This window comes from Phalacrocorax carbo, chromosome 4 (genome assembly GCF_963921805.1).
Source record: "Phalacrocorax carbo chromosome 4, bPhaCar2.1, whole genome shotgun sequence".
Classification (NCBI taxonomy): domain Eukaryota; kingdom Metazoa; phylum Chordata; class Aves; order Suliformes; family Phalacrocoracidae; genus Phalacrocorax; species Phalacrocorax carbo.
In genome coordinates this window covers 67,047,292-67,059,339 of record NC_087516.1, presented here as the reverse complement: position 1 = coordinate 67,059,339, position 12,048 = coordinate 67,047,292, and the positions used below count along the sequence as shown (strand labels likewise).

The 12,048-nt window shown below is 44.3% G+C and overlaps 1 protein-coding gene across 6 annotated transcripts in view; it reads left to right on the top strand.

The window, feature by feature from the left end:
* Window positions 1-12,048, top strand: part of NR3C2 (nuclear receptor subfamily 3 group C member 2) — a 215,816-nt gene that overhangs the window by 198,761 nt on the left and 5,007 nt on the right. For 5 of the 6 annotated variants that reach the window (XM_064450307.1, XM_064450306.1, XM_064450304.1 and 2 more), the window contains one exon: window positions 2,125-2,282. The exons of the other annotated variant lie outside the window; for it this stretch is intronic. In XM_064450307.1, the coding sequence (XP_064306377.1) occupies window positions 2,125-2,282 (158 nt within the window). The remainder of the gene's footprint in view (window positions 1-2,124; window positions 2,283-12,048) is intronic. 6 annotated transcript variants of the gene reach the window in all.

Sequence of the window (12,048 nt, the reverse complement as noted above, 5' to 3'; positions counted from 1 at the left end):
GATACAACCTTAATGCGGAAAACACCAGGTTTGTTTTTATTTAAAATTTTTTATTGAATTGTGTGATAAGCAAGAGTACAAGTTATTCTGAAACTTTCATGATGACCACATCAAGGAAGTTTCACTCCATTTACATGTGGAAGAAACCACACATTACAACTCAATTGTTTTCTTGCTTTCCACAGACCATAGATTTTGGGAGCTTGCCAAAAGCATTGCTGCATTTAATAAGTAAAATCAGAAACACTGGGCAAACCTCCAGAATTACATGTTTTGCTTGAGTTCTCTTTATTTGTGGTCTTTCTTTCTTTTTTAATAATCTGGCTAGTGTGATGGTATAATAATTTTCAGACAGAATAGTAAAACACATAGTATTAGACAAAGAAAGAGTGGCTCTAACAGTCATTAAGCAGCATGTAGGAATACAGGCCTGTAAATATTACAGGAAATGTAAAGCCCACGCTTTTTGTGTAAGGGCCACGATATGCTCTGATGGCTTTACTCATCTTGATTGGTGTCTCTGTATTCATTCAACTTCAAGTGAATTTGTACATCTGTTCCAGACGGTTTCTTCTATCTGTCAGCTCTGAGAGATTCGGCATCTAGAATTTTAAAATTACATATTATGTTTATATAATATAAAGATGTAGTATTTACCGAGTGGTAGGCAGGTTGCTGCGTTACCTCCTAGGCTTTTTCTAAAAATTCCTCCTTGTGCCCCCTTCCAGCATTTGATGGTTGCAAGTCCTTGCTGCTCATGTGGTGGTAGACATCCTCCTTGTTTTCCATTGCTAAATTGCTCTGGTAGATACTGGCAATAGAAGATACTGGTGCTTTTTCTTAAAGCTTCTACTCTGGAGCCATTTGGGCAGTTGTTACATGCTTATGATGTGATTGCAGTGGGACAGAAGGCAGTTCATAGGATTTCAAAGAGAAGGGAGCGGATGAACAAGACAATTTCCATCAAGATGTTGAGTCAGGGTAAGCTAAATTGGAAGAACACCTTTTTTTTCTTTCTTTTTTCAATAAGTAACTTCCTATGTAGCTTACTCTGACATAGCTTTCTGGCTTGCTTAGAAAATAAACTCACTTGTATACAGCGTAGTATTTTGTTTTCCTCCCGTGGACTAGCATGAAGAGATGCAGAGTAGAAAAAATATTTGATGGTTAAGCAGTATTCAACCAATCCTGGTATTAAAACACCAGAACATTTTGTGTAATGTTGTTAATAACACCTTTGGCATTTTCCTAGAGATCTGATCCTATAAGCCATTCCCATTCGGGGCAGAACCTGCTGGACTGCAAGGGCGTTTGCAGTCTGGATAGAAACAGCGTGTTTGCTTTTGTAATTAGCCTTGCTGGCATCAGTCACAGTGAGAAGTATCAGAAAACTCTACTTTTAGTCCATTTGTGAAATGATCCCTCTGGCAGATGGGAACTTTGATAGGACACTAGAAATGCTTGCAACTGTATGTTGTGGTCAAACACTGGGTCAGGATTCCTGTTTGGAAAATAGTCTTCTGTTTCATGCAGCATAATGGCTCTGTTTATTCTAGGTGTTGTGCAGATGCTTACTAACATTCAAAGAAATTTTAAATGTTACCTGATGGCATAAAAATGTGTCACTTGGTCTAGCATTTCTGCATATAACAGCTGTAATTCTGTACCTTCCCCTCCTCTGCCAAGTGTGGGGAATCATTCAAGAACAATAAATCATGTCCTCAATGTCTAAAAACATACCCTCGATCCATCTGCCTTTTTTGGGGTTGGGTGGTTGTTGTTGGGTTTTTTTGTTTGGTTGGTTGGTTTTGGGGTGGTTGGGGTTTTTTTTGTGGTTGGGTTGTATTAAAAACAGTTTCAGCATGAGGTTAGCATGTGTCATATTTCTGAGATGTTATCTTGTCCTCTGCCCCAGCTTCTGCAGTCACAGATCTGGAGAGGATGCTTGAATCACTTGAAAATCTGTATGATGTTGTGGATTCCTTACTAATGTCTGTGAAATTATGGACTTTGCTTAAAGGTTTAATTCCTTCATCCATTAACTAGTATAACTTTTTAAGTATGCACATCGAAAGAATAAGCAATACAGTTAATATTAATATAAGACTGTCTTTTCGATGACAGTTCCCAAGGATGGTCTCAAAAGCCAAGCTGCATTTGAAGAAATGAGGGCAAATTACGTTAAAGAACTAAAGAAGATGGTAACTAAATGTCCAAGTAACTCTGGGCAAAGCTGGCAGAGATTCTACCAACTGACTAAACTTCTTGACTCCATGCATGATGTAAGTATAACTCCTCAGGGAGCACAGACAAGTTAAGCAAAAATCTCTCCGTTAAGGTAAACCAGGAGTCTTCAATTGTGTTAACTAGCAGGGAGGAAAAAAAATTAAATCCTTTCTAAAGCAACATCTGAGAGAAATCATTAGATGAGTTTAAGGACAACTGCCAAGTAAAATAAGAAAATATAAGTCATTAAGGGCTGGGTCCTGCTGCCTTCTCCTGTGTTAAATGGTAGCGTGTTCCTCCAATGATTCGCTTCAGGTCAGTAGAGCTATTAATGGGGTCAGAGGCTCTTCAGCAGGAGAAGTGGTGTTAGCTGCAACCCTAACTTAGACACAGCGCCCATGCGCCACACGGAGCATCCCATGAGTCGCTTCTCAGTGAAAGGTACCAGATCAGTGTGTCGTGCATCTAACATGCCTGTTGTGCTAATAAATGTTGAATTAATTCGGTGATCTTTTACAGCTGGGATTGTAGTGATGATGATTTTAAAAGATGTATCAAGACCTTGGAGCCATCTTGGGTATTTGAAGCTTTATTTGAGCTTTTCCAGTAAAAGATTCACTGTATTGTCAGGTTATTTCTACTGCCCTGACTTATTCCAATGTGAGGTGTTTGTTTTATGTGCGTCAGGTGTGGCATGTGATGAAGGACGTGAGAAACTACAAGTTTAGTCCCAAAACACCCAGGCTGTTGGTGCCTCAGCCCGGAGTGACTCTGAAGGGTTGTGGTAGGTGCCCAGCGCCAGGGACCAGCTCGCGATGTCAGGAGGGGTATCCGTAATGTTGAGCTGGTGAGCAGGGAGCAACCTGGTTCTAGCTGGTAAAGTGTAAGTGCAGAGACTTCCCTTTCCAGGTGCAGTGAGCAGCAGCGGGGGTGTATCTCCATGCTCCCCGTACTGGAGCCTGGAGCCCCCACAGAGGAAGCCAGTGACCCAGCTGTAATGGTCTCCTCAAGCAGAGAGGTTTTCCCCAGTGCCCCCTGAGAGTGCTCTGGGCACCAGCCCCTTGCCTGGGGCCAGGAGGGCGGGCACCCACCCGCTCTGAAGCTGTGACACGGTGGGTGCAGCAAGTGACGGGAGGCTCGTGGGGCCAGTGAGAGCATCCCTTAGTCGTGTTTGGGTGCAAGAGAGGAGGGGTCCCATGAGCAGAGACTGAAGCCCAGCAACACGTGCTGATCATCTCCCATTAAAAGCAGGTAAACTGCAGCAAAGGAGAAAACTATCCTACTCCATCCTGGGTGGGCAGGGAAGTAACTTTGCTGCATGAAGAACCTACAGCGCTTGCTTTCAGAGCCTGCATGTAAATGTACTTCTTTGTAGTTGACTAAAATTTCATTTTTGTAGAGACAGTACAGTGCAGTGCACTTCAGGTCAAATCTGTATAAGAGCCTGAGGTCTGTTTACAGAATGTACATATGGAATTATTTTTCAAATATTGTTCTGTTGTTCATTAAAACATTGCAAATCTTAGTGGGAGGCAGGGGGAGTATTATTAGTACTGCAGTAATGGCTCATTCTTCAGAGATCGGGTTTCACTTGCTCCGTGCCAGCAAAGGAAGTTGTAGTGTTTCAGTGGAAAGAAAGGGGTGATAAAATCATTTGCAAGATATTCACGTCTGAACCTCAGGGCAGCATAACAAACCCCTGCATTTATGGAGTTTTCTAATCCTCTTCAGAATAGGCAGTGTCTAGGATTTGTTATTTAAATGGGTGTGTTTGTGTGGTTAAGGTGACTGGATGACAGACTCGCAGTGAGAATGCTACCGTGTCCTACAGACATTTTCCAAAACACAGCATTAACCACTGGGAGCTGAACTAACCAGAGGAAGCAGACTGCTCTTGCATTTTGTTTAATTTTTAATTAAGCTATTTTTACATTACTTTTTTTTTTAATAGAGCACTTTCTTACAAAGGACTTTTTAAAGAAAGTCCCATTGTCAGCATTCTCCATTAAAAAGGCTGGTTGTCTGCACAACAGTGCTTCCTTTCAGAGATGATATTGGAGACTTGTTCAACAAAGGCACTTGTTTATTTTTTCCTCTTCAAAACTGATTTTTTGCTTTTTGGGTTTTGAAATCCATCAGAATAAATTTAGAGTGCTGATAATATTAATGAGAAGTGAGAATTACTCTTCTCCCCCCACTGCCTGTTAGCGCAGAATTTCTCCGTGCTATCAATGTAAATGCAAATTTTCTGCTCGATTCCTTAGTATAGGAGGAACACTTTTTCAGCTGTCACCTATGTATTTTTAACTTACTCCATTATAATTTTAGAGGATCAGAATATATTTGGTGCTGAGCTCAGAATATATTTGGTGCGTGTTTACATGCTGCTGTAGCCACAGCACTGGCATTTGCAGCGCAAGCCCGAAGGGACTGGTGCAGAATTCATGCTTATTCAGCCCTGCTGCTGCCTCCAGCTTTTCCACCGGAGCAAAGCAGCATCTTGTCATTCGTGGAGTTTGCTTTACCTGAGTGTAGCGATAAACAGTAAAAAAAAAAAAAGCTGCTCCTTTGCACCTTCACACTCACGTTCATCGACCTCATTTTTAAGCAGTGTTTCTGAGGACTATGTGAAATAAAGCACATGGCGCTATCAAATTACAGTCTGCTGAGCTTATATAATATGAGGAAGAAAAAAAACCTCAAACCAAGATGGTTTTACATTGTTCAGTATACTAAATCATTCATCCGCACAGTGAACATATGTGCAGGTAGAAGAGTGTCGAGGTGAGGAGAAAAGAAATTTTCAAGAAGGCCAGGTAGGCACTTAAGTATTTGAAAAAAATCAGCAACTTCATTTAATGATCCATGAAGCCTCAAAGGACCGAAAGCGCAACCGAAAAGTAAGAAATCGGAACCTATCCCGAGCAGACAAGATTAACACGGTTTCACGCGCACGCGTGCGCATGCCCGCAGTCGGCCTCAGGAGCGTGCCTGCGGGCTGCCGTGTAGTTTGCGTCACTGCTGCCCTGCACCGAAATGCTCTGTATTTGCATGATGCTGCGTGGAAGCAGTGGTTGCTGATGCAGCAGGCGCTGGCTGACAGCGTCAGTCTGGTTACACAGCGCGCCCTTCCTTTCCCTCGGCTCAGGACAACAGCGAGGAGTAGCTCGTTGCCCGTTACCTGCTGTTGTGCTGTGACTAGCCTCGCCCGTGTGGATGGACCCCAGCGTAGCCGGTGGGTGTCTTCTGGGAGCGCGGAGGGCATCAACATAACCAATATATTGCCTTCTTGTAAGGATTGCATTTCTACTGTTGTGGCTGGCCTGCATGCATCATTTCGTGAAGCAGAGTTATGCGTTGAGAACCGTAGCGTAGCAAGGACAACTGCCCTCTCTGCCCAGGACGTAAAGGTTTCGGTCTCGTGCCCATGAATGGCCGTGGGCATTTCAGGGAGAGCCGCGTATGCAGTGCTTGGACGTAGGTGAACTGCATTACATGATCAGACAAATGGCATGCAGGAACATTAGAAACAGATGTACTACATATGGTATCAAAAACTTCATTTGGATCCTCCTCAACGTCTCCTGTTGGCTTTGGCAGGAAGGGTTGTATCTTGCATGGCAAGCCTTATTTCATATAGAGAGCGTAGTGTATGGTTAGGCGGTTTGCAGAACAAAAGTCGAATTTGGTTTCAATCTGACTGATACTAAACAGACTGAGTTAAGAGGGCTTTTGTTTCGATGCCATGACATTAAACCCTAATGTGAACCTTCCCCTTGTCTTGGCAAGGCAGAGCATTGCACTGTCATTTGCTTGTTGATATTTTCTGCCAAACAAAAATAAATTCTTTAAGGCTCATGCTGCTGAATAATTAATTTTTTATGGTTCCTGAAGGGAATACTTTATAGCTGAGGTGGATCTTTCCATAGGCTGAGAGCGCCAGGATTATGCTCGCTGAAAAAGCTGACAGTGGGAAGAAGGGCACAGATCCTCGAGGGGCAGGTTTGCAAGGCAAGCTGTGGTGGATGCAAACGTGCCTCTGCAGGTGCTTAATCCCACAAATACGAAGCTGCAGATGAGCCCCTCAGCTGTTGCCAACACCTTTGGGTGCACTTACTCCTGCTACTGATCTGCCAAAGTTGTGCCCCACAGCTGAGGAGCTGTTTGGAGCCTTGCTTTAGTCCCAGTGCCTGTGTTGTCAGAGTAGGCATTTTCTCTACTCAAAGCCTAGATCCAGTCCCTGCTCCTGGTGTGGCCCCTACAAAAGCAGCAGCGATGTAAGAGTGTGCCTGGGTGTGTGTTGCAACAGCTAATATGCATCTGTCAAGTGAGAGATGGTTTCCCAGCTCCCTAATGTAGTCCGAGGGGCTACTCTGAGGGTGGTTGTGCTCAGTTTGTGATGACTGGATCTCTTCTTCACGTTAATAGGTGTTTGTTGGAGGGCAGAACCCTGCTACTGTCGACAGAAGAGCAAGGGAGACTTGGCTCAAAAGTCACCCTGGCCAAGGCCTGAGGATGTTTCATTGGTGTGTGATACCGTGGGTTTGCATGCATCCTCCAACATACATACGAGTTCAACTCACATTCCTCCATGTCATGTCCAGGTGTCAAGCGCTGTGGTTTCAGCATGCACATGTTTATGAAGAAAACCCGAAGAAATGAGTGCAGTTCCTAAATCAGATAAATCCACCTGTCCAAGCAGAACTAGGTTCCACATTTGATCTGGTCAGATACTGTTAGTGCCTAATCCATATGCGTTTTATCCACCTTTTACTCCTTGCTGGCATGAAGTAAATACTGCACAGGTGTAATCAGAGGCTTCATCCCTTGGTCTTACCTCATTTTCCCTGTGTTTGTCAGAGGTTTTACTCACAGAATCACAGAATGGCAGGGGTTGGAAGGGGCCTCTGGAGATCGTCTTGTCCAACCCCCCCTGCTTGAGCAGGCACACCCAGAGCAGGGGCACAGGGACGCATCCAGGCAGGTTTTGAATGTCTCCAGGGAAGGGACTCCACAGCCTCCCTGGGCAGCCTGTGCCACTGCTCTGTCACCCGCACAGGGAAGGAGTTTTTTCTCATATTGAGGTGGAACTTCCTACGTTCCAACTTGTGCCCATTGACCCTTGGCCTGGCGTTGGGCACCACTGAAAAGAGTCTGGCCCCATCCTCTTGACGCCCACCCTTCATATATTTATAGGTATTGATGAGATCCCCCCTCAGTCTTCTCTTGTCCAGGCTGAACAAACCCAAGTCTCTCAGCCTTTCCTCACAAGGGAGATGCTCCAGTTCCCTGATCATCTTGGTAGCTCTCCGCTGGGCTCTCCCCAGCAGTTCCCTCTCTTTCCTGAACTGGGGAGCCCAAAACTGGACACAGGACTCCAAATGTGGCCTCACTAGGGCAGAGTAGAGGGGGAGGATAACCTCTTTGGGTTAAAGTTCAAGATTTCATAAGCAGCTAGGAATTAGCCACTGTAGCACCAAAAGACACCTGTACCCCTGAGAATCAGGCTATGAGCCATCCCAGTGGGAATAATTTACTTCCTGAGCCCTCAGAGTAATAATGAATTTATATCATGGGATTTTCATGGGACTGGGAGCAAAAGGGAATGTAGTGGTGATGGAATCATCAAGACCTGGCTGGCAATGGTTTTCTTTAACCTTACCTGTTGCGAAGCAGGAGCTTTGTATCCACTGTGAAGGGCAAAAAGCAGAGGTTTCAGTAGTCCCAAACTCACCCAGGGCTCTTTGCCCAGGGGAAAGGAGGCTGGCTGGCCTCGGCTGCTGCTTCTTACCTTAGTAGGGCAGCAGGCTCCTGACTCCTGTGCAGTTTGAAACACGCAGGTTTTGAAAGCAAGAGGCAAAATACTGCTGCTCAGCTGATGGGCAGCAGCTCGGCCTTTCAGGGAGCCTGTCTTGGTACAGGTAGTCACCAAGGCTGTGCAGCTGCATCGTGTAGAGCTGCAAGGTTGCCTCCTTCCAACACACACCTGCTCCGGGCTCTGTAGGAAATGGGCAGAGACCTATTGCTGAAAGGGGCAGAGCAAGTTTTTGGAGTGTCATTTTTATATTAGAACGCTCAGGTTTCTGACAGTAATAGCTGTAGCTAATAATAGGAAGAAATTACTCAGCATTGTGTTGTTACCCTACTGCTGTCTTAATTGCTGTATCAGTAGGCTTAATCACAAAGATGCTCCTGATGGAGAAGTGACTGTGGGCTTTCGTACCACACTCGGAGAATGTGAGAGATTTTGAAATCAGAAAACTAACTGAGCTCAGAAATGCGCACCCTTGCAAATCAGACAGTCCTCTACCATTTCTGGAAATACAAGGGCACGGTGCGATTGCCAAACTCAAATAAATTCTTCTTGCTGTAAAAATTCTGGAAGCGCTCGAAGGTCACTGTAACTGTATTAACTTCAGGGACTTCATTAAAGGATTCATTTTTTTAATTATGAAGAACATTATGGGTGAAAAAGTCCATTTTATGAAAACTCCACCCTAATAACAGAAAATGATGTTTGATTAATATTCCTATTTCTCAGAGGTGCTTAATACAGCATACAAATGCGAAGATTGATTAAGTAAAAGTCTCGGAATTACTGAGACTGCTGTAGCCTTGAAAATGTTTAAACGCAGCACACTCTCTGTCGGGTAGTGATGAGAGAAAGCTTCGTAATTAATGACTGAAGTGGTGAAGGGTTATAGCTGACAGCTGATCCACTTGCAGGCAGAAGAGCTGTCATGTCTTACAGCAGTCTCGGTGACATCGATGTGATAATTCTGACCTGTGTGTCTGCATCCCCGCAACCCAGCTTCTAGTAATTTATTTAGCGGTATTTGCCCGCCTGGCGAGGCTGCAGGCTCCATTCTGGGAGACGCCCAGGACGCAGCTGGGCAAAGCCCGGCACTGCCTGCTGGGAGCAGGTGGTACCTGAGCTCCTGTCCCCCGGCACTGGCCCGATCACCCCGTGGGCAGAGGGAGGCTTGCGGTGCCGGCAAAGGTACTGAGCCGTGTTTTATTGCCAGCTCCAAAGAGAGTTGAACAACTACCTACTAACGTGGTAAGAACGATGTCCTGGTTGCGTCCCGATTAAATGGGGATGGCCTTAACTGCACTGTCTGCGCTCTGCTAAGCTGTAACTCTTAAGAAGCATGCTTTGGTAGCTGAAGTAATTGGAGATTGTAAAAGTAAATATGTTTCTAGTCACTGTTGCGCTGCTTGTGAAAACAGTGGTGCTTTCATTCACGCTGCTTAATTAGAGTCGCCTTTCACGCTGCTATTCTGGAGGAGGTGTCAGCATTTCCAATATAAACTACCAGAAGTAGAGGGTAAAAGCGGTCAGGTAAAATGCAGTCAGGAGTTCTTAGAGCACAGGGATTTTACAGGCCTTTGAAGAACAATCAGAATTGTATTTGATTTAGAAAATTCATGAGCCATATTTAGAGGTGCCGGCTAGCTCGCGTTGCCTCACTTGCAACCTGTGGTGTGTCAGTCACTGTCACTGCAATGACAGAGCTTGCGTGTTAACAAAAGAAAGCAAACGTTTTCATTTCCTTACTGAAGAGGGAACTTCTCTTTTAAAGCAAAAGACTAGCTACATTATTTACCTGTTACAAATCAAAGCTATATCAGATAAATATTGCTTGAGAGGCAGAGGCAGGTACGCAAATTTCAAAACTGACATTGCCTGTGGAACCTGAATTTTTCACTCCTTTGGTGCATCTTCATGCCAAGGCTGCTGGGCGGGGATGGTACCTTTGAAAATGTATGAGAACACGCCAGCAGAAAAGAGCTTGTGGCTCGGTTCTTGGTCTTGCAGCCTTGTCTAGCTGACCTTATCGTATTGTTTATATTTTAGTACCTCTGAGCCGACCTTCAATTCTCCCACATTCATTCCTCTTTGTTTAAATTAGTGCTAGAAATGCTTCCCCAGCCCCAAAAGCCATGCAGCTTTTAAGGTTGCAGTTAGAAGGATCCTGACCGCAGACCTGTGTTCCTTGTGACACACCCGGTGCGCTTCCTAATATTCCCATTTTCTTAAAGCGGTTGATTATTGTCAACTCTGTTAAAAGTTGATAACTTCGCTTAAGACAGAGAGGAACAAAAGTTTTAGCAGACTAAATAGGTGTAGAATATATATTATCCTTAAGGCTACATGATAGGGCGGTCTAGGGGTTTTCTTTTGAGTTGCTGTGTAAACTTAACCTGTCTCCTCTTGGGGAGCCTCATAACGTTATGCTAATTTCCATGCTCACACCTGGTTTTCCCCCACTGGACTGCTAACTTATTTATTGTATAGAATAAATTGTGCTCTCTTGATGAATGTTATGATTTTTCATTTCCCCTTTTGTCCACGTACTCACCAGACACCCATATGTACTTGGTACTACTAAAGCTTGCTAAGAAGGCAGAATTAATAGTGTCCAGGTAGGTTTTTCTGTGATACCTATCTCACTGCATTCAGAGGCTTCATACGAGTGTGACGAGGCAGGACTCAGCTTGACCTGCACAGAAGGGGAGCCACCAGCACAGCGAGGACAGCCGGCAGTGTGACAGAGATGGCCCCAACCCCCTCGCTTACATCCAGCGATGTGAAACTACTCCTCTTCAAGTTTAGGAAAGCAGTACATTCATCGGGTCATTATCAAGCTCGCGTCAGCGTGCAAGGCTTAGCTTGCTTAGGTGCTGGCATTTGATGACACAGGCAGGGAGGAGGAGGAGGTAGTGGTGATTATACCAAGAGACCGTTTCCTTCACATTGTTTGGTTTTGTGTTATGTTTGGGGTATTTTCTGGCACCCTGTATACGCAGAAACGACCTCCTCCTAATGGGTAAAGTAAACCTTTGAACATCAGCAATTTTTTCCCTTGAAAACCAAATTATGTCTATGCTACTTACTTAGCATGCATCTGTTTAATTAATTAGCATTGCCTCATGACATGCCAGATCATCGGGAATGAGCTAAGCAACAGCAGACTGGCTCATATAGTGCTCAATAGCAGAAAGTCAGGTGTTCGAGCAATCTCAGCACGTCTGTGTTGTACATAAATTGCTTATATGTTTGCAAGAACAGCTGTGAAAGTCCTGAAGATAAGTAATAAGGTATGGTGCTACAGGACGGTAGTCTGTTGCTGCCTGTATTATTTTTTTTCTATTTCCTTTTCTACTTTCCAGAAGTCCCCTTTTATTTACTCTGACAGAGGCTTTCTTGCAGAGTGCAGCTCTACATGTTAGGAATTGAAACGACAAATTTGTGTTTGATAAACCACGCAAGCAGAAGTGGTTTAAGTCCTTTGCAAGGACATAAGGCACCAAAATGAAGCTGTGCATAACTTCTGAGTTTTCAAACAGCAGAGGCCCTAGTTTTTCTTCAGTCATACAACACAGTAATTTGGTGAGCTGCAACGGAAATTAATGCACTAGCAGAAACCTAGACGCACTCCATTCACGGGTGCCTCAGAAGCTGACTTTGCCTTGTGTTTTTCTTAAAGATTGCAAAGGGTCCAACATACGGTAAGGCTTCAGGAGACTCATTTAGATAACAGCACCCAAAAAAATATAGTTTTGCAATAACATTGTCTTGCTAGCAAAGGTGGTGAACAAGTACTTCTTGATTTTATCAAAGTACTATGTAAAATGGACCCAGCAAAAGCCTGCCTGCATGTAGGTTGAGCCATGAGATTGCTTTGCCGTGTTTTTATCATTAAAATAGAAGGAATTCCCCGAGCGGTAATGCTGGAAGAGGTCGTCTTGTCTTCACAGTTCTCTTGCTCCAGTGGCATGTTGTTTTATAGCAAAGACAAGCTGCAGTTTGCAATTTTG